General features: G+C 52.4%; 2 protein-coding genes across 2 annotated transcripts; both read right to left on the bottom strand.

Annotated features, from left to right (window-relative positions):
- Positions 1-30: 30 nt before the first annotated feature.
- Positions 31-5,089, bottom strand: Adprs (ADP-ribosylserine hydrolase). The gene is made up of 6 exons (XM_034503778.2): positions 4,834-5,089; positions 2,390-2,486; positions 1,950-2,157; positions 1,686-1,870; positions 1,270-1,370; positions 31-833 (listed from the first exon to the last, which is right to left on the bottom strand). The coding sequence occupies exons 1-6, from the start codon at positions 5,057-5,059 to the stop codon at positions 544-546; spliced, it is 1,107 nt and encodes a 368-aa protein (XP_034359669.1). The 5' UTR covers positions 5,060-5,089; the 3' UTR covers positions 31-543.
- Positions 5,090-5,509: 420 nt separating this feature from the next.
- Positions 5,510-9,070, bottom strand: Tekt2 (tektin 2). Its single transcript, XM_034503777.2, has 10 exons — positions 8,954-9,070; positions 8,083-8,288; positions 7,875-8,000; positions 7,526-7,731; positions 6,980-7,123; positions 6,707-6,821; positions 6,471-6,578; positions 6,200-6,343; positions 5,953-6,032; positions 5,510-5,809 (listed from the first exon to the last, which is right to left on the bottom strand). Exons 2-10 carry the CDS (start codon positions 8,236-8,238, stop codon positions 5,596-5,598), a joined length of 1,293 nt encoding a protein of 430 aa, XP_034359668.1. The 5' UTR covers positions 8,239-8,288; positions 8,954-9,070; the 3' UTR covers positions 5,510-5,595.
- Between the last annotated feature and the right edge of the window lie 4,269 nt (positions 9,071-13,339).

The raw sequence follows: 13,339 nt of genomic DNA, 5'->3' as shown, positions 1-13,339 counted from the left end.
TCCACCAGTGGAGACAGAAACAGGACATGCTGGGATTTACAAAAACTGTTTATTGCTGTGACATCCACCAGAAGCTGTCAAGGACCTATTGCAGTGGCCAGGCCAGGCAGCCAGTGGATGGGCTGAACGCCACCTCAAGAGCCAAACAACCTGCTGCTGGCTCCACCTACTCAACAATAGGCTGTCACTGGTTAAAACCCAACTGGGAGATAGGATACTCCCATAGGTCCACCTTCCCAAGTCCCATGTCCTAGAGGAAAAAGAGTACCACAAATAATTCTCCAAAATAAGACCTGCCCTGGCCCCTTAATTTCTGAGGACCCTAGGGTGTCATACAGCCCTGCAGCAAGCCAGAGCTGCAGCCCCGAGGCACAAGCTCCTCTCGGTTCCATAGGCTGTCCAAGACTCCAGCCCTAAGGGTACCTTCAGCCTGCCTTCTAGGAATGCAGGGCAGGTGAGTCAACCTAAAGGAACTGTGGATTCCAATCTGAGCTGTCCTTGGTCCTGATGATCCTGACAGGGCCACTGAGGTTGTGGCCCTTACTAACTCTCTTGGAAGACTCGGTGCAGGCTCTGGGCCAGGACGTCTGTCTCCTCAAAGCCCTCGCAGCTTTGCTGCCAGCTCTCCGGCACCTGTTCCATCCCGTAGTAAGCTCCAGCAATGGCCCCAGCCATAGTGGCTATGGTGTCTGTGTCCCCGCCAAGTGAGACGGAGTAGATGAGAGTCCTCTGGAGACTGTTGAAGGTGGAAGGGATCTCAGGGTCAGGCTCCATGCAGCGCAGGAAGCAGTAGATGGCGGTGGGCACAGATTCAAAGGCAGCAATGCCATTCCCTGTGGGAAAGCCGGGGCATAGGACTTGACCTTGCTTCTTGCTGAGAGCTGGCACTCAGCTTTGTGCAGGGCCATGCCTGAGACCTCAGGCTTTATAGTGAGACTACTCGAGACCCAGCAAGCCTGGCCAGGCGAGCTCTCACTTAGTCCTGTGCTTGGCTCTGATTCTTGCTCTTCCCTAGGCTGTTGAGAGGTGGGTCACTGTGAAGGACTCCACACAGTGCTCAGGGCACGGGTACCAGGCAAATTAACATCCATAACTACACTAGTGGACAAACTGGCTGCCAGCTGCCTTTTCTGGGGACACTGATCCTCAAGGCTGCAGGTACTATGTTCATAGCCCTGCCAGGGGCCCAACAAGGAGGAGCTCTAGCTGTCCCAGCAGCCTGTCTGCCCCATGGTCAGGTGAGGTACATATTAGTCAGGGTTGACCCACCTAGCTCAGACACCACTTCCTCTCGGCTCACCACATCCTGGTCCAGCAGCTCTCCGACCTTCTTCAGCCTGCTGGAGTATGGACGTTCCTCCATACCCAACCTGGGGTTTGGGAAGCAATTTCAAAAAGGCCAGAGTGAGCAGGCAGACACAGGCAGAGGGGTCAATCTCAAAAGAGGAACTGGGGACATCAGGTCCCATCCAGGTGCATGTGCCTTAATGGTGCTGGGAGGGAGAAGTGTTGTGTTGTCTGAGACACTGAGGGCCAAGGCTTTTGAGGAAAAGGGGCCTCTTCTAACCACTCCATAAAGTTCCCAGTGAGGAGCGGAAGGTTTGGCTTTGTGGCAATGCCAGACACCCACCCCTGCCCTGTGCACACTCTGACTTGCCTCAGCCCTCGCTCCAGCCTATACTCACTCCTTGGCATCCAAGACTGACTGGGCATCACCTTCCAGCTCCTCCATGTGGCCCAGAAGCTGCTCGAGGAAGTGCTCACTGGATGATACACCCTGCAGAGCTAGGTGCACAGCCAGGGCCTGCAAGATGGCACCGTTGTAACCCAGGGAAGAGGCATGGGTCAGCTGGGCTGAGAGCCGGGCAAACTATGGAGAGGAGGAGCCACTGTCACATCTCTACAGACAGAGTTGGGAAAGGGGACTCTGTGACCAGCCTGCCCAGTACCTTCTGTACATCCTGGATACTGCTATAGGCCAGTGGGATGCCTGCTACCCGCATGGCACCCCCATTGCCATAGGAGCCCCTTCCATTGAACTGGGCCCGGGCAGGCTCATAGACATCACGGCACTTGGGATTCAGGAGTTTCTTGAAGACAGTGATGACTCCGGCCCCATACCCTCTGTCAGGGTCTTTCTTGTATTCTTGGGCAAACCTGGTGAAGAGAAGGGAGGCACATGAGAGTTTCCGAAGTGCCTCTTGGGGCTAGAAGAAAAGACTGGGCTGGGTTGGAAGGCGCTAGGTGCTTAGGGCGTACCAACAGTGTTGTCAAAGTTTTAGCTTAGAAAGCAGATGTTAGCTGAAGAAAGGGTCCTGTTGAGGGAAGGGGTGCTGAGTACTGCTCCCCTGAGACCTGTGTGGTCTCATGCCAGGGTTATGTCCCTCACCTGTGAGCCATATCCACCTCGTCAAAGGCCTCCTTGGCCAGCAGGGACTGCACCAGGGCCCTGGTCATGGCAGTGTCATCTGTGTAGTACAATGTTTCTGCAGGGAAGAGGGTGGCGGGGTGAGAACCCACAAGCTCCAGTGGAATGAATGTTTGTGGCCTAGCAGCTGACCCCTATGGTGACCCCACTGTGACCTCTTACCCCTTCCTCCTGCAAGCTAGGAAGTCTTCAGATCTCTGCCTTGGGATCTTCAGCAACTGTCTCTTACAAGGCAGTCATGGCGCCCTGCTGATTTCTGAAGGGAAACCTTCCACTTCCTCCTTCATTACTCACCATCTTAAGTCTGACCTGCCTGGGCTGTATGCTTCCCACCTACAGTGTGGCTTTATGCACTGCCACACATTCTCAAGTAGGACACTGCCCTCTTCCTTTCAGTTCATGGGATCTGCACACAATTCTCTCCCAGCTTGCTCCCCTCCTTCCTTGTCTCCATCTCTCGGCTCCCCTCCCTGGCTCAGGACCAATCCTAGCACTTGGGTCAAGTCCTTCCAGCTAGGTCTGCTCCCCATGCCCACCCACCCCATCTCCCTCCCCTAGCTGCAGGTATTCTGAAATCCCCTCCTTTAAATTTGTATTTGGATGGGTATTTCTGCCTTCATGAATGTCTGTGCACCACATGCATGCCTGGTGCCCAGGGAAGCCAGAAGAGGGTATCAGATTCCTTGAGCCTGGAGTGACAGATGGTTGTGAGCTGCCATGTAGGTGCTGGGAATTGAACCTGGGTGCTCTGGAAGAGCAGCTAGGTAGGGCTCTTAACTGCTGAGCCATCTCTGCAGCTTCTTAAAGGTCTCATTGTCTGTAGTTCTGTCTCACCCAGAACTGTGTAGACCAGGCTGACCTCAAATTTGCTGAGATCTTCCCACCTCTTTCTCGTAAGTGCTGTGGTCACAGGTCTGTGACACCACACTTATTATGTTCTGGTACTTCTAACATGCCATACTCAAAGAGGCTACTACCCAGCTAGGACGGGGCCTTTGCTTCACTGAGAGAAGACAGTTACAGAGAATGGACTCTTCTAATGAGTGCCTCCCGGATCCTTCAAATAGCCAGTCCACTCCCTCCTTGTAGCTCAAACTCCATTTTCCCTCTTCTCAGGTGGCCCCTGCATTCCACCTTCATAGCCATAAATACATTCCTAGCCTCTCTCAGCCTGGTCAAAGGTAAAGGCCACCCTCACTCACTGGGGCTAGGTGTTGCTCCTTGGATTCTCTTCCTATATCCTCTCCATACCGCTGTGGGTGAGGGGGGCACTGTCTGTCCTCTCTCCATGTGCTCTGTGCCCTGGTCCTGAGGGAGCTACTCTTCTTTAGTCCCAGCTCAGGGACTGACCTCCTGCCTAGTTAGATGGCAACAATAAGGCATCCATCCATCTTTTATTGCCAGTCCCTTATTTAGGGCTGGGCTCCAGACTTAAGTTGCAACATTTGTAGGGACTGGAGCAAAAGGAGAACCTCTTCTGCAGCGTTACTGGGACTGTACTGTAGGAAAAGGACCGCCAAAGTGAGCCACCCCCAAAGGGAATCTCAAGGCCAAGGGGAAACCAAGCAAGCCAGTTAGGAGTTGGGCTGAGCTTTTTAGCACTGCCTGAGGCCAGAACTTTTGGATTGCTGTCAGGTCTTTTTACTCAGACCTTCTTAAAATGGTTGTTTTGCAGCCACAGGGTCCCAACTACCACTCAACCTAAAACATACTTTTTTTTTTCCACCTTACCAAACCATAATGAAATAAAATGGTCACCTTTGTCTTATCTCTGCTTCCTTTAACACCCGTTTTCCATGTTCTTGACATGGTTTTCTGGGTCCAGACCACCTTGACTTTTCTGTAACACACCAGTGTTTCCATCTTGAAATTCTTTCCTCTGGTTTTGCTACCATCCTTCCTGCTTCTCGGCGCACCCCTGTCCTTCCCCTACCTCTAAATGCCTCTTAACTCATGGTGTCCTCTGGGGTTCTGGTGACGGGTCCCTTCTACTATGCTACATGCTCTTCAAGAAGAAACAAGTCCTCTGCTGACATCTGGACCCGGAGTCCGAGGACAAGTTGCCTATGCAAGCGAAAGGAATGGACATGTCTTAACAGGCTGGGGACAGCCCCCCGCCGACACCCACATAGGGTCAGCAGCTTGAGAAAGCTGGCCACGACGGAACTGGCCACGCGGGATCTGGCTCTAGCCAAAGTTTTAGGCGAGGCCTGCGCCCCGAAAGTAGTCATGGGTGGAGACCTACAACTAGGGGAGCTGGAGGAAACCGACCCGGTCCAGGGGCCTTCAGCCTCGTGACTTTTCGGGAGCTGGCCGCAGGAACCTCCACCTCAGCAGCCTCGTCGGCGAGCGCGCGCGCGCCCCCGAATCTGGGTCCCCTCGCCCCGGGGTGGGGCCCCGCCCACCTGTCCGCGCGCTGCCCGGCGTGCCCGGGTCCGGCTCCAGGCTCTCAACGTGATTCAGGACTGATGTCAGGCTGACGGTATCGTGTGCCTCGTAGACAGCGCCCACGCAGTCTCCCAGCAGCGCGCCCGCCAGGCAGCCTCGGAAGCGCGAGAGGGAGCGGGCCGCACCAGCTCCGCCACCGCCCGCCGCCGTCATCGCTGCCGCCGCCGCCGCCGCCGCCGCCATCCGCGCGCGGACTAGTCGCCACTTCCGGCGCCGATGCTGCCGCCTCCTTGGTCGTCTCTCTCCGCGGCCCCACAGCGCCCCCTTGTGGCCTGGAGTCTCAGCCTACGTCCCACCCCATAGCGCCACCCAGCGGCTGGGAGTCGCAGCGCCACGCAAGTACTTGCACACTTCGCTTTGGCGCTCCCTACTTTCCCATTTGTAAACGGCACCACAGATCCGGCCAACAGCTCCCTAAAGTCTCGCGGAGGACCCTTTGAAAAGCACCTGAACAAGAAGTGTTTTTGCCCACTCAAAACCACTGCTGCCCGCGGGTGAGCACCGGTATCTTCACACCCGCATTTCTTCTGGAGTCTCTTTGGACTCGACCCCCTGCGAAGTCTAGCCTACTCCATCCCCCAAGTGGACTGTCTCACTCGGTCAGACACCTTCATGGGTAGCAGAGAAGAGCCTGGTTTGAGAACTCCATCTTTATTATTTTACTATCTCTTCATCACTCCCCCTCCCCCACCCTTGTGTCTTCCCTCAGCTGCCAACGTCTAGGCTAGCTCCAGCTGGCAGAATTTGAGTGGACTCAGTGTGCGGTTTGTCGTGCGCGTGAAGGTGTCCACCTGGGGCACAAATTTCTCAGCCGGCACCGTCAGCTTGCGCCGGGTGTCCATACACTTGGTGTCCAAGAGCATGGTGTTGGCCTTGCATGCCATATCAGCCTGTATCCGGGCCAGGTGCTTGAACAGGGCATCCAGTGCATCCCTGTAGAAGAAGGCATCGAGAGCTCACAGCCCTACATCAGGCTGCAGGGGCCAGGTCATCTCATCAGCATAAAGCCCAGCAGGCAGTACGGCTCCATGGTTGGCCAGTGCTTCCCATCCTTCCTGCCCACTCCCTAAACCTACTGTGTCTGGGCCAGCTTCTGCTTCATGGTATTGATGGTTGCCTCCAACTGGTGGACTTCATCAATGAGACCATACTGTGACTGGAGGCAGAGGGGCAGGATGGGGTTTTCAGTTCAGCCACATGGGCCTTCAGCTGGCCTCATGGCTGCCTTGGGTCAGAATGCTTGCTCCACCAGGAACGCGTGTGGAGGGGTAACACTGAAGACTCCTTAGCAGAGGGGGCGGTCCCCACTGGGGCCCCTTGTACCTGGTCCCTGCAGAGTTCCACATTGGGCCGGTAGGTTCGGGACTCCAGCCGGGTATGTGCAAGCTTCAAGTTCATCATCTTTCTCCGCAGGTCCTCCTCCAGGCGCCGAATGTCTCCCTGCAGCTCGGCTATCTCTTCTAAGGTCTGTGGCAGAACATTACTGTTCTCCACCGGCAAGACTCCCACTAGGGCTCTCAAACGGAGAGCTTCTGGGCAGGGTTCCTAGTGGCTTGCCTCACAGCAGGGAGGGACGGGCAGGGGGAAAACTCACATTTTTCTCTTGCCACTTGAGTTCACTGTACAAACTCTCCATTTCCCGAAGCCGCTTCCTGAAGGTGAATTCTGTCGCAACCCTCTGAGCTTCCAGTTCATTGTTGGTCTGCATGGGGAGAGTGAGCCAGGCCAGAGGAGGGTCGTGGCCTTGTGAGAGTGCTGTTTTAAGTCAGGGGAAGGGCTAACGTGTGCTCAGTGTGGAAGGAAAGATGGAGGTGAGTTGGGCTTAGTCACCTGAGCAATGGCTAGGGCAATGGCTTCCCTCAGCTCTATGGCTGCTTTCATCTCTGCCTCTGCGCGGTTCTTGTTGAATCGAGTGAAGTCATCCCACTGCTGCAGTGTGGTGGAGCTGTGGAGGCAAGGAAGCAGTGGGGGTCACTGGGACACACAGGAAACAATGGGGGTCACTGGGACACACAGGAAGCAATGGGGGTCACTGGGACACACAGGAAGCAATGGGGTCACACACAGGGGCACAGAAGGGACTGACTGAAGCACTGGTCTTACTCTTTGGGGACCCGTGTGGGGTTGACTTTCAGAGAGATGTTTGGGGAAGTGAGGTTGAGAGAGAGGCAGCCCCTGTCGATTTCCAGCGTCTCCATTTTGTCTCGGTGGTCAGAGTTGAGCTGCTGTCTGATTTCCTGCAGGAGGCTGGGGAGGGAGAAGGCACTGGAGCCACGCCCTTAGGGCCCAGGATGCAGCTCTCATTGGACTGCAAGGATACTGAAGGTTTGTGGTGTGTGTGTGTGTGTGTGTGTGTGTGTGTGTGTGTATGTGTGTGATGCATGTGCTGCTGCAGCCTCAGACACAAGGCACAGGTATATGACTTCACATGCATGCATAAACACAATAAGGGGCTGAGAGCAGTGACAGAAGGTTTCAGCCAAGGAACAAAGGCTGCCTAGGATCCTAACAATGGGTGGGCCTTGGAAAGCATGTCTGAAATAACCAGAAGTTTCTGCCAGAAGGCTGGGAGGGACAGAAAGTATCATTCATCAAGTCCCATTAAGCCTGCAGGGCATGTGAGTGTGCTCAGACCGGCCCCTGCCTCACCAGAGGTGCTGGAAGGCCTGGCTGATCTTCTCCTGTAGGACCTTCTTGGTGGCTTCAATGACTTCCACCTCTTTCAGCAGCTCTTCCTCCACAGGGTCCTTCACCACATCAATGTCTCGCCGGCTCTCACGCAGAGTCAGGCACTCGATGGACACATCCAGAGGCAGGTTCTTGGCCTGCAGGTTTTGCTCCGCTGACTCTTTTGCCTAGAAAGGAAGGGCACAGGGATTGGTGGGGCCATACCCTGGGAGATCACGCCCACCCTCACTTCAGCAGAGGGAATGGTAGCTTCCAGATCTTGAAATGGGGTAGGAGGGTTAGACCTTCCCATCAGAGCCTGGCTCCCTGCCTGTGTCAAGCTGTCTATTTCAGCATCTAAATCCGTCAGACACTTGTCCAACATTTCCTTCCACCGGTTGACAGTCTCGATCCTCTCTGCCAGGCGAGTCCTGTTGTCATGTTCATCCCATACAGTCTGGAAGAGACAGAACCAAATAAAATGGATGTCTGTGGCTAAGGGCTCTCCCATGGCCCACGTGCCGGAGCGGGCCCACAACCTGGTTGTTGGTCTCATTGCGAAGGATCCGGGCCTCCTGGCGGATCTGGTGAGAAGCATCTCGCTGCCGCTCCGCATTGGTGGACAACAGGTAGCTGTTGGTGCGCCAGTCGGAGAGCTGATAGCGTTGGCTGGGCTTGACACTTAGTGTAGCCATGACTAACAAGCCAAAGGTCTGAAACCCTTAGGTCTGTTCCTGATCGCCACCTGCAGAAGAAAAAAAAAGCGCCTTTTCTGGACCCCCTGATCTGTCCTCTTGGCTCTAGGCCCTTTCCCGCAGAGTCTGCTGGGAAGGTTTCCAACTCAGACCCCATCAACTCATTTCCGGCAAGGTACTAGCAATCAAGCTATATTTTCTCAGTGGTCTGTCTTCAGGCACAAAGCCCCCGGAGCCCGTCTGCAGATGCAAGAATGCACGTAAAGGAAAGGATAAAGCGTGTGTGTGTGTGTGTGTGTGTGTGTGTGTGTGTGTGTGTGTGTTTGTTTAGGAGAACACACAAATGTGGCTACTGAAAGGATGGCAGGGAACATCCACTTTCCATCCCTACTTCCATCCCTACTTCGTTCCCAGGCTGTGGGCCAGGCCCACGGGGGATCTGGGAGAAGAAGCCTTGTTTCCTTTCCAGGGTGGTATGACTGAGCTGGCACACCCAAGCTTTAACCAGCTATCTGAGTAGGGAGGGCGGCCGGGTCCCTTGCCCCGCCTGGTATGGAGGAGGGCTGGCCGTAGGAGGAGCTGGAGTCAGAATTTAGTGTCCAGCATGATCCTCCCCGTGTGCAGGCTCCACCTTTGTGGTTTCGGTCAATACCGGGGCTTGAAGACCGGGTTAGGAGGTCTGCCGCGGGTGCTCCGCTCGCCCGTGTCCCCTCACCTGGTCTCCCCGCTCGCCCTCGATGCCCAGGTCTGAGAACTCCTGTTGTTTGGCGCTCTGGTTGCCGAGCAACCGCCCCCTCCTCGCGCGATTGCCTGCGCCCCTGCGCTGTCATCTGGGCCCCAGCTTGGTCGGGCAACCGCGCAGCTGCGGATCTAGGAGCTGAACATTTTAGTTTTGATCAACCTTTTACAATGACAAGATTTTAAAAGTATGGATAGTTCATAGGAACAGTATAGGCTTCGCTCTCAGGCTCCGTTTCCTTCTGGGGGCTTCTTCCAGAAATAGGTGTTGTAATAGTATATCCTGGACACACATCTAAAACATATTTATTCCTTTGATTTTGTTTTGCCCAACAATTTTACTAGTGTTTGAAGTAAACAAACAAACAAACAAACAAACAAACAACTCTATTCCTGTTATGGAGCGGGTAAAGAAAGCCTGTAAAAGAAAACGGGTTGGTATTAGTGAGCTGGACTCAGTGGGTTAGCTTGCCTAGCTGGGTATGTCACCACAGCAAAAGCTGAGCGTGGTGGTTCACAGCTGTAATCCCAGCACCACGGAGGCAGGGGCCGGCAGGCAGAATGTGTTATTCCTTCCTGTGTAAAGAAGTGTAAAGACAGGCAGAGGTGTATAGATTTGGCAGGCAAGTGGGGAGGCGCTGACTTGTAGGGAGGGGATCCTTCCTGCTCACTAGTTCCGAAGCTCAGGAAAATTAGAACAGATTTTTTTTTTGTTTTTGTTTTTGTTTTTGTTTTGTGAGACAGGGTTTCTCTGTGTAGCCCTGGCTGTCCTGGAACTCACTCTGTAGACCAGGCTGGCCTCGAACTCAGAAATCTGCCTACCTCTGCCTCCCAAGTGCTGGGATTAAAGGAGTGGGCCACCACTGCCTGGCTAGATTTTTTTTTTTTTTAACTTACAGATTTTCCCACTATGTAACCCAGGCTAGCCTCAACCCAAACCCTCCTTCCTCTGTCTTCTGAGGGCTGAGATTACAGGTGTGAGCTACTCCAGTCTATTTTGTAGACTCTGATAAGTGGGACATGAACAGTTGTTTGGTTGGTTATAGACAGTTTGTGTATCCTTGACTGTCCTGGAACTCACTCTAAAGACCAGGCTGGCCCCAGACTCACAGAGATCCACCTGCCCCTGTCTCACAAGTGCTGAGGTTAAAAGCCTATGCCATCACCACCCAGCTGTGAATAGGAGTGTGTGATGAAGCTCTTTTACACATTGCAACAGACAAATTAACGATTAATGATGGAGGGAATGATGGGTCTTTAAATTAATTGATTAATTAATTTGGGGGGAGCATTAGGGCCTGAACCTAGGGCTTCATCCATTCAGAGCATGGGTTTCACTACTGAGCTATGTGCCCAGCTTTAACTTTGAGCATGCTTATTTGGAAACGCTTTACAACAGAAATGAAGACATATGATGGCACGGGGGTGGCTTCAGCAAGAACCTGTGAATGGTAAGGTGGCCCTGCTTTTCACAGTTCCTGAGGTTTCCCACACATCCTGCCCAGAGTTCAGTCAACTGGTGGGTTGGCCAGGAAGACAGGAGGGGATTAGTGTATCTCAGTAGCAAAGTCTTGCCTCGCCTTAACATACACACATGACTGACATATATGGATGTATAAGGAATGAGTGATAGCCCGCTCTGTCAATATGTGTTAGCAACATTCACGCAACTGTGACGTCACTGTGCCGGTCACCACTTTCAGTGAGCTTAGCTCCTGTATGGTGTGTGAACACACCGCCAAAGATTGTCCAACATTGTCGGATTCCCGGCACATGCTTGCCCATTCAGCAGTCGGCTCTTCATTTGCTATGGTAGAATCTAATGCATGTCCTGAGTGAGGTCTTTTCCCTTTAGTTCCAAAACTGTCCCACTTTTCTGTTGGAAGGGAAATTCACACCAGGTGGCAGTATGGCATTTATCATCTGAAAGAAAAGGTGGTGGCGCACGCCTTTAATTCCAGCACTTGGGAGGCAGAGGCAGGCAGATTTCTGAGTTCGAGGCCAGCCTGGTCTACAGAGTGAGTTCCAGGACAGCCAGAGCTGCACAGAGCTGTCTCGGAAAAACCAAAACAAACAAACAAACAAAAAGAAAAAGAAAAAAGAAAAGGAGATCAGCATAGAAAAAAAGAGCCAGCAAATGGCTGAACGGGCCTCCAGGAACAGCAAATGCCATCACTGTTCGATGACATCACTGTTCGATGACATCACTGTTCGATGACATCTCTCTTGTTCGGATGATCATGGTCTCTTGGCTTTACTTTGGGATCTCCTCAGTCAGTATGTTTGTACTGACAGGAAATTTATTCTGTGTGATGGTTTTGTTTCTCTATCTTGGAGTCAAGGTAGTCCTGTGACGCACATAGTGCTGTGACCTCAGGCTGGACTCCTCTTGGCCCCTGTACCTTGTAATCTCCTTTGGAAAACTAGACACCCAGTAAAGTGTGAAATGTGGGCAGAATTTAGCGCAGAGCAGAGGATAGCACACTCCTAAGGACTGAGCATGCTCGGCTGTGCAAGCAATGTACACCAGCTGAAGGGGTGATGACTGTGCCCGTCTAGATAGGCTTTATCTTATCGCTGACATCTCCAGAACTTGCAGCTCTTCCCAGGGGACCTTGCTACGTCTAGGTGGTGATTGATAGGCCAGTTTGCATTGACTCTTGAGGATGGGGCTATGGTGGCTGTGCCTTTGTTCTTTAGCAGAACTCCTGCTGGACAGTGATTTTTTAAACAATTTATTTATTATGTATATAGCATTTTGCCTGCAGATATGCCTGCAGGCCAGAAGAGGGCACCAGATCTCATTAAAGATGGTTGTGAGCCACCATGTGGTTGCTGGGAATTGAACTCAGGTCCTCTAGAAGAGCAGCCAGTACTCTTAACCTCTGAGCCATCTCTCTAGTCCCTGGACAGTGATCTTACAAGGTTTAGGGCTCCTGGAGCCGAATTCTAGATGGTTATCCACTAATGACCTTTGACTTTTGGGGGCCTATTCAGGATGTCAGTTCTCCCTTGCTATCACCAGAGGTTTGACTCAGATTCTGTTCTTCAGACCAGTGGGTCTGCTGATCCTGTCTGGGGCTTTACCGACCCTGACTGTCCAAGAGCCTTCTGAATTATGCAGGATCCTAGAGACAGACCACAAAAGCAGGAAATTTGAAACCTGCAAAGGAAAGCATGCAGCACACCCCCACATATAAAATTCGGGTACTTCTTTATTTTGATTGACACTTCTGGGTTATATAAACCTTTTTTCTCCTACTGCATATATTGCTTCCTCTGATGCATCTGGCTTTAATTTTATGTATGCCTAATTTTGCATACTAATTAGGGGATTTTCCCTCAGAGTTTACTTTGAGGACAGTTTGCCTTACTGCACATCTACCAATCTAGGCTGGATGGGCTGGCTCACTATGTATCCTCATATATTTAGGAATATCCTTGAATAAGGCTGTCCATGAGAGGTCATTGGTGTTTGTTAGAGACAGAGAAACACATTCCTTTTTGGGGGGTGGGTCTTTGTGCACAGCTTGATGCAGGTGTGATCCTAGGTTGTCAAGTGCATCGTTGGGGGAGGGAGGGTCTTGTGTATAGCTGTGGCCCAAACCAAGTGGAGTCCCAGGAGGCTAAGCTATTCCCTATGCTTGTCTGCCTTATCACCATGCCTGCTTTATGCAGGGTCAGGGGTCACTGAGATCTTTATGTTTGATAGGCAGGTTCTCAGCCTGAGAATGCATTTTTTTTATTTATTTATTTTTTTTTTTGGTTTTTCAAGACAGGCTTTCTCTGGGTAGCCCTGGCTGTCCTGGAACTCACTCTGTAGACCAGGCTGTCCTGGAACTCCCAAAAGATTAGCTTGCCTCTGCCTGGGATTAAAGGAGTATGCCGCTACCACCCAGGGAGAATGCATAACCTTTAGAAATGGGACCGAGGGCCAGGCAGTGGTGGCACATGCCTTTAAGCCCAGCACTTGAAAGGCAGAGGCAGGTGGATTTCTGAGTTGAGGCCAGCCTGGTCTAAAAAAAAGAGAGAGAGAGAGAATTGGGACCAAGGGATGCAATTCTGTGGTAGAGTGCTTACTTAGATATACACGAAGCTCTCTAAAGTACTTTAGTAATAGCTCAGCTGAGGTACTCTGTCTGATAGAAAAATGTCTCAATGAGTGTCGCCCACAGCTAGCCACTGACCACAGCTGTGTTAAATGTCCACAGAGGACATTGGGAGTTGCTTACACAGCCTGGGTGGAGAGGGCAGTTGCACTATTTATTGTTTCCTAAAAGTTCTTTCTGTAGTGTTGCCTAGAGGCAAGTGGAGTGTCTCTTTCCTGCGGCACACTCTACTATGTATCTTGATGGTGATGGGT

The sequence above is a fragment of the Arvicanthis niloticus genome, chromosome 5, assembly GCF_011762505.2.
Source record: "Arvicanthis niloticus isolate mArvNil1 chromosome 5, mArvNil1.pat.X, whole genome shotgun sequence".
NCBI classification, from domain to species: Eukaryota; Metazoa; Chordata; class Mammalia; order Rodentia; family Muridae; genus Arvicanthis; species Arvicanthis niloticus.
Note: the sequence above shows the minus strand (reverse complement) of the source record. Positions and strands in the feature narration are given on the sequence as shown.